The 23375-nt window shown below is 37.7% G+C and overlaps 1 protein-coding gene across 1 annotated transcript in view; it reads right to left on the bottom strand.

The window, feature by feature from the left end:
* Positions 1-23375, bottom strand: part of Grid2 (glutamate ionotropic receptor delta type subunit 2) — a 1513832-nt gene that overhangs the window by 317846 nt on the left and 1172611 nt on the right. Inside the window, exon 11 of the mRNA XM_055612670.1 lies at positions 12512-12824. Coding sequence (XP_055468645.1) covers positions 12512-12824 — 313 coding nt within the window. The remainder of the gene's footprint in view (positions 1-12511; positions 12825-23375) is intronic.

Raw genomic sequence — 23375 nt, 5'->3', positions numbered from 1 at the left:
ATAGATAGATAGATAGATAGATAGATAGATAGATAGATAGATAGATATGTTAGTATCACATTCAAGAGTTTTAGAAAAAACAATCTCACAGGGCTGGAGAAATGTCTCAACTGTTAAGAGCGCTTTCTGATCTTCTAGAGGACTTGGGTTCAGTTTCTAGTACCCACATGTAACTCAGAACTTTCTGTAAATCCAGTTCCAGAGGATCTAACTTCCTCTTCTGGCCTCTGCAAGCAGCAGTCATACACATGGCACACAACAGGCACAGGTAAAACACTCACAACAATCAATCACTCAGTCAATCAATCAATCAACCAGTCTTAAACAACAGCAAACAGGACTCAAGGTCATTATTATCTTTCCAATTTTTAACCTGGCAGTGAGAATCCATCATACAGTACCAGGTGCACTACAACTGAATTGTAAGAATGCAATGATGAGCTAGGCTAAATGTTCAACCTTGGTTTTTGAAGTGCTGGATTGGATTTTGAAGGGCGTGGCCAGTCTCTAACATTTGAAGGGTTACAGTCATCACTATTATACATCTAACTGTATATTCATAGATGAGAGGGTAAAGTAGATACAGGTTTTATGCATGTCAATCTAAAATTGAATTTCCAAGTTTATATTCTAAACTACTGTTTTCACCATGATCTGTGGCACCTTGAGTCCAATTATTTACCTTTAATCAATCCTAAAACAATCCTAGGAAAAACCATATTGGCAATATCTGATTCTACAATTCTTTCCCAAGCTGAACTGAATTGTCATATGGATCTCTAAAAATTTATATGCTAGGAAAAGCTTTTATAAACGACATGGAACACCTGCCCTTTCTTTCATTAAATTCAGGCTTAAAGGTATATTTGTTTAAAATATGAGAATCTACTCTTTTGTTTTGTTCAATAGAAACTGTGCTTTTTATTATAAAATATCTTCACATGGAGTTTGTAGGAGTCAAGAAGATAGTTTTTATCCGTTCTTACTCTATAAGCATGGTCTCATTTGTGCTTTATAATTTTTTGTTACTTTAACCATTAACAAGCCAGTTCGGCATGGGAAGAGTTTTCTGTTTTAATCAGAAGTATCAGCAGGAGCAGAGACTGCCTTCAAGAGAATCTTGCATCTTTGCAGTTCACGGAGTCATCACTTAGCTCGTTAAGGTCCATGGGAACTTTGCCAGAGTTTCACTCTCACCTTTGCGCGTCTCCAGGCACAGTCCTTATTCTCTGAACTTGCAAATTTGCTTTAGTGGCAGAGAATTCTGTTGTTAGCAGAATGACTGTGAGCACACTATCATGTTCTAAAACTACATGGAGAGATTCTGGAGTGGCCATGGCAGCTCTCAGAGTGCTTGGGAGAAATCTGTCGAGACGACCCCGTTACCTATCACTGGGAGTGTCTTCCCTTCTGCCTGTGTTATTACAGGCAGTAACAACTGATCTCGTCAATATCGTTTCTGCTGCATTTAAATCGAATATGCAATATCTGATACCATTACAAAGAAAGGACTTTAGTATTAAATTGTAATCCTTTGGGACTTCATGTTTAAGCTCTACATTATTAAAAACAGGGGTCTTCTGAGTCATTCTATGTAAAGTATTAAAGGCATGGTTGTTCTCTCGAGTCTCCTCTGCTTCCTGACTCAGTAGAGAAGATTGACTCCTTTTGTGGAAATGATAAAATTGTGATTCTCTGTAACAATGTAATCTACCTAGCAGTGGGGAGGATTTTATTACCTTCAAAAATTATCCTAAGATTTAAAAGAAAGTGGGTTGCCTCCCATGATAACTCTCATGGGGAAGCATGGAGTTATTTTTAGCTCTCTTACCACTCCTATGCCCCCCTTTTCTATTCAATGCTAGTATTTGTAGACTGGCTTGATCCTTAAAATTAACAGAAGAGTATTCCTTCTTTTCTCTTTTCAATAAATTTATCTGATCCTATAGTTGGACGTGGTTTTCCTGGGCCCCTACTTATAAAGAAACATTGACATGGCATAGAACACTCTTACAAATATCATGTCCTCTAACATGCAGAGAGTGAGGTTGGAGTTCCCAGGCATGAATGGTATGTCTCTATCAGCCCTTCACTTAAAGCTTCAAGATTCTATGGGGGAGAGAGGTTGGAAAGATTTTAAGAGGCAGGCATAGTGGATGATTTTAAGGAAACAGCATTTTCAGATACAGCAGGAAAGATGCACATATGAACTCATAGAGATTCTGACAAGTAGAAGCAGACAAAATCCCAGCATGGAGGAGGGAGTGGCACCAAATTCCACACCTAGCCAACAAGTTCTTTGCAAATAATAGCTGCTGCAAGGAGGAAAGTCAGTTTTCTTCAATGGGGTGACACTGGGAACATCAGCCATACTCCAGAGCAGGTCTCATGCTTAGGAGTAATTGGCCAACAAAGACTGGCCTCCATGGTTTATAATGTATACTGAGAGAGACAGAGACAGAGAGACATACAAAGACATAGAGACAAAGGCAGAGAGAGGCAGAGACAGAGAAACAAAGAACATGAAGTTGTGTGCATGCTGAGTGATGTATCTGGCAGAAGTTGTGAAATAAAAATATCATAAAAATAAAGTGTATGTTGGCTATAGACTTGCTGTATATCGCCTTTACTATGTTTAGATATGTGCCTTGTATCCCTGATCTCTCCAATACTTTAAACATGAATGGATGTTGCATTTTGTCAATGCTTTTTCTGCATCGAGGGAGATTGTCATGTGTTTTTTTTTCTTTCAGTTTGTTAATATGGTGGATCACGTTGATGGATTTCCGTATATTGAACCACCCCTGCATACCTGGGATGAAGCCTATTTGGTCATGGTAGATGATATCTTTGATGTGTTCTTGTATTCGGTTTGCAAGTATTTTGCATCAATGTTCATAAGGGAGATTGGCCTGAAATAATCTTTCTTTGTTGGGTATTTGTGAGGTTTAGGTACCAAAGTAACTGTGGCTTCATAGAATGAGTTTGGTAGTGATCCTTCTGTTTCTATTTTGTGGAATAGTTTGAAGAGAATTGGAGTTAGCTCTTCTTTGAAGGTCTGGTAGAATTCTGCGCTGAAACCATCTGGTCCTCGGCTTTTTTTTTTTTTTTGGATAGGAGACTTTCAATGACCACTTCTATTTCCTTGGGGGATATAGGACTGTTTAATTGATTTACCTGGTCCTGATTCAGCTTTGGTAAGTCGAATCGATCAAGAAAATTGTCCATTTCATTTAGATTTTCAAATTTTGTGGTATACAGACTTTTGAAATAAGTCTTAATGATTGTTTGGATTTCCTCAGTGTCTGTAGTTATGTCCCCCTTTTCATTTCTGATTTTGTTGATTTGGATGGTGTCTCTCTGCCTTTTAGTTAGCTTGGCTAAGGGTTTGTCTATCTTGTTGGTTTTCTCAAAGAACCAGCTCTTGGTTTCATTGATTCTTTGAACATCAAACTGAATGGAGAGAAACTTAAAGCAATCCCACTGAAATCAGGGACAAGACAAGGCTGACCACTCTCTCCATATCTCTTCAACATAGTGCTGGAAGTCCTGGCTAGAGCAATAAGATGGTTGAAAGAGATCAAGGGAATACAAATTGGAAAGGAAGAAGTCAAATTATCACTATTTGCAGATGATATGATAGTATACATGAGTGACCCCAAAACCTCTACCAGGGAACTCCTACAGCTGATAAACACCTTCAGCAAAGTGGCCAGATATAAAATTAACTCAAAAAAAATCAGTAGCCCTCCTGTATACAAAACAAAAAAGGCTGAGAAAGAAATTAGAAAAACAACACCATTCACAATAGCCACAAATGACATAAAGTACCTTGGTGTAATCATAACCAAGCAAGTCAAAGACTTGTATGAAAAAAATATTCAAGTCTCTGAAGAAAGGATTAGAAGAAGATATCAGAAGATGGAAAGATCTCCCATGTTCATGGGTTGGCAGGATTAACATAGTAAAAATGGCCATCTTACCAAAAGCAATTTGCACATTCAATGCAATTCCCTTCAACTTACCAACACAATTCATTACAGACCTGGAAAGAAAAATTCTCAACTTCATATGGAATAACAAGAAACCCAGAATTGCTAAAACAATCCTCTAAAATAAAAGATCTTCTGGAGGTATCTCCATCCCTGATCTTAAGCTGTACTATAGAGCAACAGTTATAAAAACTGCATGGTACTGGCATAGAAATAGAATGGTGGATCAATGGAACCTAACAGAAGACCCAGAAATAAACCCACACACTTATGGACACCTGATCTTTGACAAAGATGATAAAACCATACAAAGGAAAAAAGATAGCATCTTCAACAAATGATGCTGGTCTAACTTGATGTCTATATGTTGAAAAATGCAAATAGATCCATACTTATCACCCTGCAGAAAACTAAAGTGTATCAAAGACCTCAACATAAAAACAGACACATTAAATAGGTTAGAAGAAAAAGTGGGGGAAACCCTAGAACTAATAGGTACAGAAGACTACTTCCTGAACAGAACACCAACAGCACCGGCTCTAAGAGCAACAATCAATAAATGGGACCTCATGAAACTGAAAAGCTTCTGTAAAACAAAGGACACCGTCATCAAAACAAAATGACTGCCTACAGATTGGGAAAGAATCTTCACCAACCCTTTATCTGACAGAGGATTCATATCCAGTATATATAAAGAATTAAAGAAGCTGAAAAGCAGCAAATCAAGTAATCCAATTAAAAAATGGGGAACAGAGCTAAACAGAGAATTCTCAGTAAAGGAATATCCAATAGCAGAGAAACACTTAAAGAAATGCTCAACCTCATTAGCCGTTAGGGAAATGCAAATCAAAACTACCCTGTGATTTCACCTTACACCCATCAGAATGGCCAAGATGAAAACTCAAGTGACAACACATGCTGGAAAGGTTATGGAGAAAGAGGAACCCTCCTCCACTGCTGGTGGGAATGTAAACTTGTACAACCACTCTGGAAAGCAATCTAGCACTTTCTCAGACAACTAGAAATAGTGCTTTCTCAAGATCCAGCCATACCACTTCTAGGTATATATCCAAAAGAGGCTCAAGTACACAAAAAGGACATTTGTTCAACCATATTTGTAGCAGCTTTATTTGTAATAGCCAGAAGCTGGAAACAGCCCAGATGCCCCTCAACTGAAGAATGGATGCAGAAATTGTGGTACATCTACACAATGGAGTACTACTTTGCAATGAAAAACAAGAAAATCATGAAATTTGCAGGTAAATGGTGGGAACTGGAAAAGATCATCCTGAGTGAGCTGTCCCAGAAGCAGAAAGACATACACGGTATATACTCACTCATATAGTCATATAACATAGGATAAACCTTCTAAAATCTGTACATTTAAAGAAACTAATCAAGAGAGAGGACCCTGACTAAAACGCTCAATCCCCATCCTGAAAGGCAAAGAGAATGGACATCAGAAGAAGAAGAAAACAGGAAACAACGTAGAAACTTGCCACAGAGGGTCTCTGAAGGCTCTGCCCTGCTGACTATCAAAGCAGACGCTGAGACTTATGGACAATTGTTGGGCAGAATGCATGAAATCTTATGAGAGAAGTGGGAAATAGTAAGATCTGGAGAGGACAGGAACTCTACAAAGAGAGCAACAGAACCAGAAAATTTGAACACAGGGGTCTTCCCAGAGACTCATACTCCAACCAAGTACCAGGCATGGAAATAACCTAGGACCCCTGCACAGATGTACCCCATGGCAGTTTAGTGTCCAAGAGGGTTACATAGTAATGGCAAGAGGGACTGCCTCTGACATAATCTGATTGGCCTGCTCTTTGATCACTTTCCCCTGAGTGGGGAGCAGCCTTACCAGGCCACAGAAGATGACAATGCAGCCACTCCTGATGTAATCTGATAGACTAAGATCAGAAGGAAAGAGAGGAGGACCTCCCTTATCAGTGGACTTGGGGAGGAACATGTGTGAAGAACGGGGAGGGGAGGGTGGGAGCAGGAGGGGAGGCGGGAGGGCTTTATGGGGGGATACAAAGTGAATAAAGTGTAATTAATAAAATAAAATTTAAAAAATTTTCAAGAAAATAAGCGGGATACAGCTGGGACACAGAGTTAACAAAATGTAACTAAAAATAAATAAATAAATAAATAAATAAATAAATAAATAAATAAATAAATGAATAAATAAATTTAAATTAAAAAAAAAGAAATTCTCAAAAAAGATAAATTAAAATATTCAGATATCTAGGTTGGGCATGGCACTAATATATTTAAAATGTTCTTTGTTCCTCTTTCTGGTCTTATTATTCCTGGGACACTGTTGCTGTATAAAGGATGCCAGCTGAAAGAGATAAACATGGCTATATATAAGCGCTTACTGTTCTTGGAATCAGACAAAAACCGCAAGAGAACAACTCAGGATTCCTCTTTACAGTTTGTTTACTAACAACAAACAAATGACAAGAACCACATTTGTGAGCAAGTCAATTAGGCTAGGAGGGCATTATGTCGCTGCCAGTAAACAACATGTCAGAGGGTCTTTGAAACTCAAACTCCAGTGTTTTACTGTGCTAACTCCAAGGAGAGACATGTAGATACGGTGATCAGGGATGATATAAATCGACAAGAAAACATATTAAATTGCTCCCTAATTCTTGCATTTAACAGCCCAATTCACAAGCTCCAATGTTCTAGCCACACAGTTGCACTAAGTTTATCTCTGTATTGGACCATATTGCTTTTTCACAGTTGAATTCCCAAAGTTGTTTTTCCAGAATGTTGTGAAATCACTGATTTTTTTTTTAATATGGAGTAGTAAACAACTCAAATATATTTAACATTTCCTGCTTTTAGCTCCATGAACTCCTTTTCAGAAACCTGTCTAACCCATGAAATGCCTGTTCATCCCTCTTCAATCTGGAACAGTGTCTCAATAAATATTTAATTTTGAAATAACAGCTGTGCTTCCTCTGAAGAGACTGTATTTTCATTGGGAATTATCACCAACTCCAAATCTATTGCTTATGCACGGACAGGGCTCCTCAATGCTTCTCCTTTCATAGAGTTTATGAGCCTTTAATTTACTTTTAATCAGAGCATAACAAAGCCCTCAGTATCTTTTAATGGCTTCACCTTTTCATTGTTAGCCAGTGAACAGAGATCAGCTACAAAAAGGTAAGTTGGTTAATCACACAGAACTCAGCATTATCCTTCATCATGAATTTGTGTAAATTCACAGCCAAACTTCAGGCTGCAAGGGAACGTTTAACAGAGCATGTTTAACAGAGTATGTTGGGGACATACTCTGTGTATGTGGAACTGTTGACACCCCCTGCATTGATTGAGAGCTAGAAAATTACGATGTCCGTGCAGGTGGCTCTTTTATGTTTGTTTGTTTTTGCTCCAACAGTTACTGCATTATTTTCTGTCGCTTGAAGAAAAATTCAGAAAGCCAATCCATACTCCAGTCAATATTCTCAAACATAGGAGATCTCTCTCTCTCTCCCTCCGTCCCTCTCTCTCTCTCTCTCTCTCTCTCTCTCTCTCTGTCTCCCTCCCTCCAAGATGTGCTCAGTAGTGATACGTTGTACATAGGACACCTAACTTCTTTGGCTTAGTGATTTTGGGTCACTGGGGAAAATTTCAGTGAAAACTTTTTTCTGATTGCCATCTAAACAAACCAGAATTGATGTAAACTGTGTGGTGCAGCATCTAAATGTTTACCTTTATTCATCCTTTGACTTTTAAGTGCACATTTATTAACCACTGCATATGTGCAAGACACAGAATTGTAGGAGAAGGGACTATTTAGTTTCTTAGTCCCTTCTCCTACAATTCTGTGTCTTGCACATAAGTTCATTAAGCTGTACAGACTTTTAGTTTTTTTGGTTTTGGTGTATAATGTTTTTATTCACTTTCAGTTTTGTAAATAAATACCCAGGATGCTGGAGAGATGGCTCAGAGGTTAAGAGCACTGTCTGCTCTTCCAAAGGTTCTGAGTTCAATTCCCAGCAACCGCATGGTGGCTCATAGCCATTTATACTGAGATCTGATGTCCTCTTCTGGCCTGCAGGCATACTTGCAGACAGAACACTGTATACATAATAAATAAATAAATTTTAAAAAATAAAAATAAATAACTACCCAAGCGATGATAAATTTTTTAAACATATATTTATTCCCTGAGGATTTTCTTTATGTAGTACATTCTGATCCCATATACACACCTCCTCTAGATTCCATCTCCCTCCCAAATTTATGTTTTCTTTTTTTAAAAATCCTTTGTATTTGGTTAGTGCTGTTCATATGGGTGTGAGAGTAGGGACATCCACCTCAGCTTAGGCCATCTACCAGAGGCCACATCCCTGAAGAAAACGAATGCACTTTCCGCTAGCAGGCATCCAATCCCTACAGCATCTCACCTAGGAGTGACGCTTCTTGAGTTTTTTACCTAACATGCAAGTTTATTACTGCAAAGGCACCTTTTCTCAAATGAGATGATTAATATCATTGGCAAACTACCTTAGTTTGCTTTCTTTTTTTAAATTATTTTTTATTAATTACAGTTTATTCACTTTGTATCCCCACTGTACCTCCCTCCCTCTCTCCTTCCCTCCCAATTCCACCCTTCCTCTTCCCCACTCCTGTCCTTCTCCCAGTCCACTGATAAGGGAGGTCTTCCTCCCCTTCCCTCTGATCCTAGTTTATCAGGTCTCATCAGGAGTGGCTGCATTGTCTTCTTCTGTGGCCTGATAAGGCTGCTTCCTACTCAGGGGGAGGTGATCAAAGAGCAGGCCAATTAGTTCATGTCAGAGACAATTACTGTCCCCATTACTATGGAAGCTACTTGGATACTGAACTGCCATAGGCTACCTCCATGCAGGGGTTCCAGGCCATCTCCATGAGTGGTTCTTGGCTGGACTATCATTCTGAATAAAGATCCCTATGCCCAGACTTTTTGGATCTGTTTCTTTTTTTTTTTTTTTAATTATATTTTTCTTATTCCTTACATTTTGTTAATTCTGTATCCCAGCTGTATCCTGCTCCCTCATTCTGTCCCCAATCCCACCCTCCCTCCCTCATCTCCTCCCTGCCCCTTTCCAAGTCCACTGATAGGGGAGGACCTCCTCCCCTTTCATATGACTCCGTTTTGTCAGGTTTTTTCAGAACTGGCTGCAAAGTCCTCCTCTGTGGCCTAACAGTACTGCTCCTCCCTTGTGGGGTGGGGAGGTCAAAGAACCAGTCATTGAGTTCCTGTTAGAAATAGTCCTTGTTCCCCTCACTATGGGAAACCAATTGATTACTGAGCTATCACGGGTCACATCGGAGCAGATTCTAACCTTTTGGAGCTCCTGTCCTCTCCAGGTCTTACTATCTCCCACTATTTTTAAGATTTCCTGCACTCTGCCCAAAGTTTGGCTATGAGTCTCAGCATCTGCTTTTGACACCCTGCAGGGTAAAGCCTTTCAGAGGCCCTCTATGGTAGGCTCCTGTCCTGTTGCCTATTTTCTTCCTCCTCCGATGTCCATCCTCTTTGCCTTTCTGAATGGGGATTGAGCATCTTAGCCAGAGTCCTCCTTCCTGATTAGCTTCTTTAGGTGTACAGATTTTAGTATATTTATCCTATATTATATGTCTAATATCCACTTATGAGTAAGTACACACCCTGTGTGTCTTTCTGCTTCTGGGATACCTCACTCAGGATGATCTTTTCTAGTTCTCACCATGTGTCTGAACATTTCATGATTTCCTTGTTTTTTATCACTGAGTAATATTGCATTGTGTAGATGTACCACAATTTCTGTATCCATTCCTCAACTGAGGGGCATCTGGGTTGTTTCCAGCTTCTGGCTATTACAAATAAAGCTGCTACAAACATGATTGAGCAGATGTCCTTGGCATATATCCAAAAGACATTCAAGTATACAGAATAAGTACAGAAAATTTTCCAGAGTGAAGAATTTTTCTAGTTCATTTATTGTTGTTTCTGTGAGTCCTTAATTTTGTAATTATTTGAAATTCATATAAGCATTAAAAACATAGCATACTCGCGCATTTTTTAGATATATGCCTAGGACTGGTATAGCTGGATCTTGAGGAAGCACTATTCCTAATTGTCTGAGATAGCGCCAGATTGATTTCCAAAGTGGTTGTATAAGTTTTCATTCATACCAGCAATGGAGGAGGATTCCCCTTTCTCCACATCCTCTCCAGCATGTGTTGTCACTTGAGTTATTCATCTTAGCCATTCTGATGGGTGTAAGGTGAAATCTCAGGGTGGTTTTGATTTGCATTTCCCTGATGACTAAGGATGTTGAACATTTCTTTAAGTGTTTCTCTGCCATTCAATGTTCCTCTATTGAGAATTCTCTGTTTAGTTCTGTACCCCATTTTTAATTGGATTACTTGACTTGTTGCTGTTATGTCTTGTTCATCCAGTGAGTGGGTCTAGTGAATGTTTGGATAGACTACAGTTCAAGGACAGCCAGTGTAGATTTTGAGTTACTAGCAAGTCTCATGGTTGTTGAAACACTGATGAAAATGGAAGAGGTGAGGTGAATGAGGCTGGCTACACCCAGCCATCTCACCTCTTCTTTCTTTTAGAACTATGCCTCTCTTTCACTAACTTAGCCATTCTTCTTTGGTCTAAATAATTACCTTTGACATGCAGCTCATTTACCTTTTCTGCAGTCAAATCTGTAAGTTGTTACAGAAGGTTCATTTCACCTTCATTGATCTTCTTTGGGGTCTTTTACCAACTTTTAACATCAGAAATGTGAGTACACGTACTGGTGGCTTGTCTTCTACTCTTTGTTTTCAAAAAATTAGGCTCACATGTCCAATTTTATGACTGTCTATCAAAGTCACTCATGTTGATATTCCCACTGTTCTTTGTAATCTCATCAAGTTTTCTGCTACTTTTCTGTGCTCAAATGTGGTATCTTTTTACTCTTAGTCTCTATTTCACTCAATAATACTTCCAATTTTTCTTGTTCATCCCAGAGTTTACTGTTTCAACTATTGTCTTGCCTATAACCTATCCAGATCTGAGCCAGATTTAGTTTTTTATTTAACAAATATTAAAATTTTAGTACATTTAGTCTATTTTAAAAATTCACAAGTTTACTAATTTTAATTCCCATAAAAATTCCTGAGTCAATCACATTCAAGACATTTTCTGAAGGAGGCACTCAACAAGGAGGAAACAGAGTTCCCCATTTTGTGTGGTACTTTCTTAGGAGGAAACATCCACAGTACGGGGAGCAAGGCTGACTATGCCAGGAGGAGATAAGCACAGAGAGGCTCACAGAGAGAAACCTAGGGACCACAGCCTGCCACAGCCCATAGCTGAATCAACCGTGGAAGTTGACACGTTAGTGAACTAGCTATTTTAGCCTCTGGACTGAGCTGTCAGTAGAGGCTTAAGATACTATGGAACCTAGACAAACATTTGCTCCAGTAATGTTTGTCACTCAATCCACTTAACACCTTTACGGCATTAATTTGATTTTCTACTCCAACAAAACTGACACAATCAACCAAACCCAGTTCATTGAAATGGTCCAAAAGGCAGACATGCCTCTACACTTCAGATTTTTCCCTTGTATCATTCTAGTGGCTACTGACAGCCACTACCAAGATGCTATTAACTTGTCTTTTAGTCCTTTTCTTTTCCACTGTACACTACTCTGTGGTTATTCAAGTTTCACTGGTTCCATCTTGTCAACACCATTGATCTCCTGACTCTCCGTACTTACTCTCTATCCATTTATATGTTAGCTCTCGCATGACTTTGTTGTGTTCAGTGCCTGTGCTAAATTTGCCAGACTATCAATCTTTGTTCTCCAATTTTCTAAATTAGAAGTAGACTCAAATAGGTCACCCAAAAGGTATACTATTCTGGAACAGAGGGAACCATATAGGTAATTAGAGATTTGTAAGGAAGAGGGTTGTACATAAGTAATAGAGTATAGACATTCTTCTGGATATAATGAAGTTGTAAGGCAATTTCATTTGTAAAAATTATATGTTAAAAGGAATCATTAATCATAAATTTTCTTAATGTAAACTTAAACAATGTCCTTGTGCTGCTAATCAATATTTGGAAAAAAGAAAATATCTTGAACAAAGAATAAGTCCTAGCTTCTCTTAAACGTGAAAATAATTGAGCAGTATTTTAAATAGTAGTAAGTACTTTAATGCCAATAAACTTATTTCTCAGGAAGTCAGTTTGAGAGGAAAAACTGACCTTGAGGTACCCATGCATTTTCCCACTGACATTCAGCATTGCCTTTGCTGATGAAACTGAACTTACATCAAAAGACAAACAGCCACTATTGTTGGAAGCCTGCTATGCCTGAGATCCACTATGAGACAGTAGGAAATGTGGTCTTCTGAGCACTGCTGTTAGGACCCATCAGAACTCTTATCGATGCTATATAAAAAACCATTTTAACTGAATGTTTAGAACATTTCCTTTCTTCTTAATAGTAAAATGCCCTCTTTCTCCTTACCTTGCTGTACAAAGGACCCATAAACAAACCACATGGAGTTGTAGAGTGTAGTAGATGTCATTGATCCCATTTGCAGTCGTGGGGGATTGAGCCAGTTCAAGAGGTAGACAAGGAGCCCCACCAGAAGGACTGTGCCCGCAATGCAGGCCCACAGAGACAGGTCAAACGGTGCAAGACAGGCAAACATATCCACTGTTTTTTCTGCCCTTCGAAGTAGGACCCCCACTGAGTAGTCCATGTACCGTGTTGTAAAATCCACAACATTCTCACGGTCTGGAGTGATGGTTAAAGCAGAAATCCCGATGTCAGCTCTCTGAGAAATTGAAAGAGAGAAGAATACATTAATAGTGTGAAAACAATTCAGTTTGTGGCATTTCAGTTTGCCTTAAGGGAGAAAAAAAATGATGCCTCAGGCAACATCTTAAGCCTCTTTATATAAACTGAAAATACTGCAGGGACTTCTTATAGACAAGCTCTATGTGAATTTTGCATATATTACTGCAGTTCTAGCCCCAACAGAGTCAAACAAATTACCTAGTTCACACTGCCAAGGCATGTGGCACCAGTCAGGAATACCTCAGACACAGATATGCTTCAATACGTTGTCTTGTTTTTTGTTTATTTTTTCTTTTCACTCATTTTATCAAAGTCATCATTAACAAAGTAGCAAAGCACAACTTTCCCAAAGAATTCTAAGAAAATGTTTCTAAGACATTCAGAATTCCTTAACATGTAAACTCACAGGCAAGCCGCTTAAAGCTTCAATTGACATCATCCTTGGTTTAAATTTCTATGCATAAAAATTTATATTTTGGGCCCTAAGCTTCTGAAGGCTGATTCATAATGTCATATGCCAACAGCCTACAGGCTTCGGTTGTATAGTCTTCAGAAGTTTTCATAGACAATTAATGACCACGAAGCCACACACTTCTTGAAGTCATAATCCCTCCTTTCAGTGTATGTCTTAGGTTCTCAGTGATAGCCGTTACAACAGCATATGCCATTCTACTTACTTAAGACACATTACAGAACTGAATGAGAGCACAGGATAAATGGTTTTACACTCAAATTCTGTGATATGCAAATATGTTTAAATAAATAGGCATCTTGTTTAAAATAATGATCTGCAGCAGTGATCAAAGCATTGAGAAGCCCTCTCCAGACACATATAAATACATATAAAATACATATAAAATATGCATTTTCTAGCTGTGTTTCTTCCTTTTTTATTGTTTCGTAAAAGGATGTAGAAATGCATTTTTAGCTTTTAGGTACTGAGAAAAAAAAGAGAAAAAAGTAAGATGTTATGTGGAATGCTAAACCAACTTCAATCATCAATATTTTTGAAATAATGACAGTCTTAACATATTCTAGATAAAGTAATGGTGTGTGTATGTGTGTATATATACGAGGTCCAAATCCACTTGTTGCTCCAAGTCAGAAATTCAGACCTAAATAAAATATTTAAATTAATTCTTTTTTATTTTTTATTTTTATTATTAGTTACATTTTATTAACTCTGTATCCCAGCTGTATCCTGCTCCCTCATTCCCTCCCAATCCTACCCTCCCTCATCTCCTCCCTGCCCCTTTCCAAGTCCACTGATTGGGGAGGACCTCCTCTCTTTTCATCTGATCCTGTTTTATCAGGTATCTTTAGGACTGGCTGCGGAGTCCTCCTCTGTGGCCTAACTCCCTTAGGGAGTGGGAGGTCAAAGAGCCTGCATTGAGTTCATGTCAGAAATAGTTCCTATTCCCTTTACTAGGGAAACCGACTTGGTTACTGAGCTACCACGGGCTACATCTGAGCAGAGGTTCTAGGTTATATCCATACATGGTACTTGGTTGGAGTATCAGTCTTAGAGAAGACCCCTGTGCCCAGATATATTTGGTCCTTGTGGAGCCCCTGTCCTCTCCAGGTCTTACTAACTCCCCCTTTTTTCATATGATTCCCTACACTCCGCTGAATGTTTGGTTATGAGTCTTAGTATCTGCTTTGATACACTGCTAGGTAGAGTCTTTCAGAGGCCCTCTGTGGTATGCTCCTGTCCTGTTACTTGAAATTTGCAGGCAAATGATGGGATCTAGAAAAGATCATTCTGAGTGAGGTATCCCAGAAGGAGAAAGACACACATAGTATATACTCACTTATATAGACCTATAAGATATGATAAAAATGATGAAATCTATACACCTAAAGAAGATAAACAAGAAAGAAGACCCGGGCTAAGATGATCAAGTCTCACTTAGAAAGACAAATGAGATGGGCATTGGATTTAGGAGAAAACAAGTAACAGGACAAAAACCTAAATTAATTCTTAGTATGATCTATGAACTATCTGTTTCCTCCTTCATTTTAAAGGTAGAAAATTAAAACTTGGAGAGTGTGAGTGACTTTTTCAAGTCTCAGTTGATAAATAACAGAAGCAGTATTGAAACACATTTTTCTTGCTCCTAAGCTCATAACTAGTTCAGCATTTTATAAAATATTATCAAATTTTACAATAGATCCAATATATTTAGGAAGTCTGGATAAGTGTGTGAGACAGAAATTGAATTCTGCTTGTCTTGGTGTAGGCATTTTTGTATATGTATAGATATTTATGCATGCTCAGGTACATGTGTGTGTGCTTGGATGTGTGCTATGTGCATGTGCACATGTGTGATTACTATGGCATACATGTAAAGGTTAAAGGACAACTTGTGGGGTCAGTTCTCTCTTTCCACCATGTGGATTCTGTGGATCAAACTGAGCTCACCAAGCTTGCAGGAGAGCATCTTTAGCTATGGGGCCATCTTACCAGTCCAATACTGCTACTTTAATATTGAGCACATCTAAGAATCTTAAATAACAATTTCCATGGCTTACTTATTGATTTAGATATGAGAGGATTATCTTGTATGAATGAAAGTGTTAATAAATATGACATTTAACTTTATGGATCTATAGGTCCTAAAATTCCTGAATTTTCACTGAATTTCAGCACTTGAGTATTTTATACTTAGGAGAAATTTCACCCTACTCAAGGAAGGTAAATCAGAATCATGATGGCATTTCCTTCTGACACATCTAGACATACACACACTTACTTAACTGTCTCTACATTTTCTTCTGTTTCCTGGAAAGCTAGTAGTTTATTCCCCTTTTTCAGAATCACAGATGTCTTGTGGATCACTGTGTCACTGTTTCTTATTTCTATTTAAAGATGCTACAGTGCACAAACTCAAAAATGGCAAAGGCTCAAAAACCACTTGTTCAGAATGAAAATCCCAAACATCCTGAATATCTAGAAACATAAGTGGAAATGATTAATGACTATCAGTCACATTTCAGCCAGCCTTACCTTTTTTATGTGTCAATTTAGTCATATCATTTATCTACTTTCTACAATGCCTTTTCAAAGATTCATTAACATGAACCCTTTGGTTTTCCTACTACCCAGAAACTCTCAACAGATGATATCTACCAATGTCATGTAGTGAACATTGGAAATTAACACTGACTGCCAGCACCCCACCTCTGGGTACCCAAAGCCTGTTGTTATTATTTTCTTTTTTTTTAAAGTTTTATCTATCTATCTGTCTATCTATCTATCTATCTATCTATCTATCTATCTATCTATCTATCTATCTATCTATCTTTATTATTATTGTTGTTATTATTATTACTTTTTACAATTTATTCACTTTGTATAGTGGTTGTTGCCCCCTCCCTCATCTTCTCCTAGTCCTATCCTCCTTCCCTTCCCCTCCCCATTCCTCTCCTCTAGTCAGCCTTCACCAGCAAACTCTATGAATCATTCCCATATCAGAGACTAAAACACCATCTAATATTATATAAGTTGTACTTATTTGAAAACTCTTAACTTATTCTCATTAATTAAAAAAAAAAGACAAGGGCCTTTGACCTCTGATGGTCCATAAGTGTACTTTCTCTTGCTCTTTTTCAATATTAACTTAATCTGAAGATTTGTCTCTGTTTCTGCAATGCCTGAGAAGACTCCCGTGCATGCATGTCATGGGACACAGGATCATAACATGTTACTATGAAGTCTCCGACTCCCAAGTCATTGTATGTGATTCAGGGTTCATATGAAAAACCCTTTTGACAATAGTTGACAGTGATGTTACTTCTTCCTTGAATTTCAGATTAAGGTTTATTTATTCATTACCATAATTTATATTTCTACTAAATCCCTCAATTACTTCTCAGATCGGATATGGCTGGGTACATCCTCCTGACAGGCCACTCACATTCTCTTCTGATGTCTCCTGCTTCAATGCATGATACATTTTTTTATATAAGTTATAATTTTCTGTAGCCTCATTATTTCTCCTTATGACCCCATCTAATCTGTCATTATTGATTTTCTTTTATGAACATTCTCCTGTCTGCTCTTATCATTGCTCTTCTGAGCCCCAGCTCCCAACAAGTCTATATGGAACCCACTCTTCTTCCTCTTTGCATTGGACCTGACAAATAACTCTTCAGAGCAAATCTGCCACTGTTATATCAGCTTTAAATGATTTTCAATGGGTTTGCCTCATCCTAGGAAGATGATGGAATCTATAATAAGAGTTGCACATGTTTTGATGGACAGTCGTAGACACTCTTCAACATGGTCATACTGTGTTATCTTCTTACCATTCATCTTCCTGACATGCTGCTTCCATGGTCTGAACTGTCTTCCTGAAACTTCTTCAGGAAAATTCACATCTGAGCTCTTATTACGGTAAGCTTTCCCTGACCCTTGTTAGGACAGTAATTGTATTTACACTAACAATTGCCTGCACACCTGACTTTTCCACCAGTTACAAAAGTTACATATTTCACACATGTGAAATAATAACATGTGATTCCTCAGTTAGACTACATCTTCAGGCAGGCAGAAATTGTGAGTACACACACACACACACACACACACACACACACACACACACACAAACATATACATGTCTGATACCTATTATCTATTCTTTGCCTTTCCTTTTTAATTAATTTTTTATTTTTTATACTAATTATGGCTTATTCATTTTGTATCACAACTGTAGCCCCCTTTCTTATTTCCTCCCAATCCCACCCACTCTCCCTCATCCTTTCCCATGACCCTAGCTTATCAGGTCTCATCAGGACTGGATGCATTGTCTTCCTCTGTAGACTGGCAAGGCTGCTCCCCCCTCAGGGGGAGGTGATCAAAGAGCCAGCCACTGAGTTCATGTCAGAGACAGTCCTTGTTCCCCTCACTTGGGAACCCACTTGGATACTGAGTTGCCATGGGCTACATTTGAGCAGGGGGTCTAGGTTATCTAGGTTATATCCATCAATGGTCCTTGGTAGTCTGAGAAAAGATTCCTGTGCCCAGATTTTTTTGTTCTGTTGCTCTCCTTGTGGAGCTCCTGTCCTCTCTGACTTTTTATAACTGTTTTCTTGCCAATGTTTACAGTCAACAGGAGTTTTCTCTTTATTTTTACTCATACCCTTTTTTTTTCTTTCTTTCTTTTTTTTTTTTTTTCAGAAAAAAAAGTATGTAGCACAGGCTGGCCTAAAACCTTTCTTTCTCCTTCCTTTCTGGGTGTCAAGCGCTAGACTAACAAGGATGCACCACCATATACAGGCAAAGGAGTATTTTAAAGAATCAAAAGAAAAAGGCAAAATAAAAATATACAGTTAATAACAATAATAAAAGTTTAGTATCTTGGATAATTACTTGGATATTTGAAGTATGTTTCTGGATTTATCACTGTGTTTTTTATAGTTTTTAATATAGTAACTAAGAATTCCTTCTAGCAGGTTTAACATATAATGAAATGTCATTATGCCTAACAGCTATTGTAAAATGATTGTTAAACTTTCCATTAAGAGTAGCATTAAAACTAGAATAGAAGTACATGTATTCTCAAAATTATTCTAATTGCATAGTTTAAGCACTCTCTTTGAAAGGAGCTTCAAAGTTTGCATTCTTTTCAGCCATGAGAAATAGACAATGGGAAGCACAGAACACATGAGGATGACTAAAAAGTAACATGACTGGAATCTTAGAAGATTAAATCTAAGAGAATTTTTTTTTTTTATAATCTTTTATTTATTTTTTATTAATTACACTTTATTCTAAGAGAATTTGAAAACTGTTTTCTCTAAACTTAATCAGGAATAAATCATCACAGGAAACAAGTCATCACCTAGTTTTTTCTTGAATATGATGCTGTGAACATGACAGCAACCTGGCTAATCGGGGTGTAGTCAGGACTTAGTCTCCATTAATGATAACATGGCAGTAACAGGACTAACTGACGTAATCAGGGCTTACTCTGCATCAACAGCCACATCCTATGCTCTGTACAAGTGTTCCTACGAACACATCTAGGTTGTCAGTATCTCCCCAGCTGGTCCTGATAGTTCAGTTTCTAAAAGGGATTCCGGAGGGACTGTGGATACAGCTCAGTAAGTAATGCCCTTGAGACAGGAACTTGAGGATTTTAGTTCATCCCCCAGAACAAGTAAAGCAGACACACAAAGCACAGGCAAGAAGATGTGCAATTGTAATCCCAGCTGTGTGGATAGGAGACATGAAGTACCTGGGATTTTCTGCCCAGATGGCATGGCCTACTTGGTAAGTTCTAGGGCAAGGAATGGACTGTCTCAAAAAAGGACATGGATCCTTAGAAGTTACATCTTAAGCCGACTTCTGACCTCCACACACACACAGGTACATACACTTACGTGTATGCACATACATATGCACATAAATTAATCTGGATCGAGATAATTGTAAGGGTCCTATGCTAAATATCAAGTATGATTTGCAAGTACCTTTAAACGAGACCCCAGAAAAATAAATGTCTCTTCTAAATCCTTTTATATGGCTTTGAGGACAATGCTAGTTTTGTATTTGTCTCTTCATACCATGTGCATCCTTCATACTTGTCTTAACTGTTTTCAGTATTTATCTCTCATACATTATGTCGACTTTTGGGAGTTTTGGAAGCAGCATGTTCATTCTTTTTTCACAGCAGGAGGGATGTAGATCTCATTTGTGCCATCATTGCAACACATATCTCTTCAATTCCCTTCACGCTGACATCTCATTACCCAAAAATGTAGGTGTGCTTATAAACCAACTATCAATATTCTTTATTATATTATTGTCCAACCAGGTTTCTCATGTGGTTTTTAAGTGCTCTAGAATAGGCACTATTGAGCTCAAAATAAATGAATAATCAGGTATTCATCCCCTCATGAATAGTTTAATGATACCAAAAAAGGTAATTAACTGTTTATTTTTACCATCCACAGCACATCTGTAATTTTATCTCAGAATAAAATCATACTCATGTCTCTATAAAAGTGATCATATGTACTGTAAAATTTAGATTATGCCAAATTTTAATCATAGAACTTTCTTCTTTTAATTTTTGCAAATAAACCTTATAGAAACTTATATTTTACTTGAAAAGAATATATTTATTTCCCCCAGACACCACTCATCTTAATCAGGAATTTGGAATCTTCCAAACACTCAATTACAAGTTTCAGTCTAAAACTTCCCCTGACAACCCTACCGTATTATTATTGTCATTTCACAAGAAAGAAACAGAAGTGTTTCCGAAGAGTTTTTGCACAAATTCAACCCACTGAGTTTCAGAAAGTATGTGTTTTATTCTCCTTTTCACAAGAATGAGCTTTCATAGTTTAATTTTATTCTTGACTCTGTCTATGAATATTATTTGATATTTGTTGCTCTTCAACTGATGTTATAAAGTGTAAAAAGAAAATAAGGAGCCTAGAAGGGAGGAAGAGGGAAGAAAGCAGGGAAAAGGGAGAGGGAGGAAGCAGAAGACAGGAGGGAAGGACTGCGGCTAACATCTGCTTCGTGATACGAGACTGAGCACGTGGCTACTCTTGTGCTATTTCAGGTCAGTCATTTGGTAGCCAATGGAGTGTAGCTGGTAGCACAAGAACAGTATTCATTTTGAAAATTTTTTGTACAATCATTTATTATGATATTATTACATAATCATTTGATACTTAGTAATAGACACATGTAATAATAGTGTAAATTCAGACTTCGCCTTCCAATGCACCTTTCCAAAGAAGTACAGGATGTGAATTACTACCTACATGAACATGGAAAAGCACATAATGTAGAAAATAGATCAAAATGTGGAATGTGGAATAAGTCCCATTATTAATTTTCTCGAAGTTGAGATTTTATGTAGCTATTTGAAAGACAAATAGACATGTTTTAATATCACATTGTTACAGATTAATTTTAAATTAAAATGGTTAACACGCTTACCACTAATTTTCAAATATACTTATGGAAACGAATAAATCTCTAGGCTGAACTAACGGAAGTGTTGTTAAAGTAATTTTATTCTGACATTAAGTCACACTTAATAATATTAAAATATATTTCCCTTTACATTTATATTCAGGGCATTTATGAACTCACTGAAAGGACAGAATTAATATGGTTACAGTTAGTACATGGTAGGGCAATTAACCTAATTTTGAAGTGCTGTGGATAAATAGGTCCTATCTTGTTAATGCAGCCATTAGTATCATTTAACACTTATACAGTACTCACTACAGTTTTCAATTATCATTTCAATTTACCTACACAAACACAATGTGAGTTAAACTATTAATATCTCAAATTTGCAGGTAAGGAAAGTGAGGCAGAATAAGTCATTTATCTAATGTCAGAGAGAAGAGTCCAGAAGCTGTGCACCCAGCAGGACATTGCCAAATCAGTGTAATGCCCTCTAGCCTTCCTGTGTCTCCCCAAATACTACTTCACAGCTTCAAAACTGCTGTTGAACTGTTCTCCCTCAGCATTTAGCTTCTTACTCACATCATAAGATTCTTGCATGAGCCAGTCATTTACTGACATTCTAGACAGAATAAGAGAGGAGAACAAAAACGAGGAATACCTTTTGTATGAATAAAACTTTCTAGAAGTTTTGAGACATCTTAGCTGTAGTCTCACTAGATGGGATTAAGTAACATGACAGCCATAGGCTAGGGAAGAGGCTGGAGAATTCATGTTGTGGGCAGGACATCTGGAAATCACTCAAATAAACAACTGAAGGGAAATTTTAATTTAGAACACGGCTGTTTTGGCAAGAGATCACATCCAAAGACCTTAGGTCTCTATGATTCAGCTGACAAGAGATCACATCCAAAGGTTTTCTAGGTTTGTGTGATCTGGCCAATACAAACAGGCCTTTAATCCAGGGGACAGAAGCAAGCAGATCTGAATTCAAGGCCAGCTTCATAACGAGTGAGTTTCAGGTAAAGAAAACCTTAGGTCCAGGCATGGTGGTATACACCTTTAATCTCAAGCAATGAAGTAAAGTTAGTTTGTAAAAGGAAGAACCATGTTTGAAAGTGATGTCTAATTTAGTGGCTGAAAAGGTGACAAATCAGAGATTTCACAGAATAGGGTATGCCCACATCTCACAAGAAAAGAGAGGAAAAGGAAGCTACTTAAATGGCAATGCCAAAAGGGAGAAGAGAGAGGTAGTTTTATCAGGACAGATATACAGGATAGAGACAGGCTATCCTGAAGAGAAAACAAGCTAAACATAGGTGAAGACAGAATGAACTAGAGAATTAGCAAGAGTAAGATAATTAGAGCAGAATAAGAAAGGGTGAGCAATAAGTCTCAGAAACCGAAAACATTACAGGCCCGGCTTGTACAGAGGTTAGAAACTTTCAGGACTAGGCCTAGGTTAGCAGATAGAGGCAATAAACCTCTGAGACAACAAATGAATCAGGCAAATAAAAGTTCCTTTTACAAACAAAAGCGGTAGGACTCATACAGGAGGACAACCAGTAGTGTTTCATTGTATTTCTTCAGGTGTTATTATCGCTTTGAGGCCAATGCAAGTCCCTTTAGACTTCTATTTTTGCATTTACATAAGTATGTATGTATATTTCCTTTTTTCCATAAACATGGTCTTTCGTAAGCAGCAAGCTGCCTGATACTGGTCTTTGACAGATGGCAGAGTTTTACACATCTACTGTTTTCACTATCTTCATCTTTCAGCACGCAGAAAGCACACAAATATTCAAAATGTATCTGTTCATTATGAAAGGGCTCTGATTAATTTAATCATTTTCTTCTTGAAACAATTTTTAGAATTTTGTTTTTCATCTGCTTATTATGGTCAATAGACATTGGGCAATATGTAGCATACCTTTATGTCTAAATGTCAACGTTTCCATTATTTCAATACCTGTTTGTCTCTGACACAATGATAGTAGCAAGAATAGTTTTGTAGAAAGTAATGTTTTGGTAAAATTTTAAGATTTGGCTGAAAGGAAATAAAGCCTTTCCACTTAGGAAGAAACGATGGGCTTCATGATTTTCTAACCTAAGTGCCGGCCAGGCTCTTGACTTCAGTATGCTAAGATCTGATATATTCTGCTCACCTATGTGGAATGTACCTTAACATAAGTGAGAAACCCACAAGTCTGACTAAAGATTAAATCTGAAATTTTAAGAAGGCAAATTGACTGCCCGAAGGGCGAGGTGAACAAAGCCGTGTTAAGCAGCTTGCTAAATCTGATCATCTTTATTGCTTCTGGAGTTTCTACATTATCTCTTTATAAGAACTACTTCCCCAATATTTATTCATTCCTCTACTTAGGCTTCTGTATTTGTCTTCATTTGAGTTGTTGCTGTGACTTTTCTCAACTTGGTTTATCTCTGACGAATACTCAGACTGAGGAAAGAGAAAACATTTGCAGACAGCGGGGTGTGCACACATGAACAAGTGAGTAGATGCAGCATTCAAGGCATCCAAGAATGCAAAACAATGCAAATTGTCATAGAGGAAGAGCATGAAATGATTCTTTT

The sequence above is a fragment of the Psammomys obesus genome, unplaced genomic scaffold, assembly GCF_907164565.1.
Source record: "Psammomys obesus unplaced genomic scaffold, mPsaObe1.curated_primary_1811, whole genome shotgun sequence".
In the NCBI taxonomy this organism is placed as follows: domain Eukaryota; kingdom Metazoa; phylum Chordata; class Mammalia; order Rodentia; family Muridae; genus Psammomys; species Psammomys obesus.
Note: the sequence above shows the minus strand (reverse complement) of the source record. Positions and strands in the feature narration are given on the sequence as shown.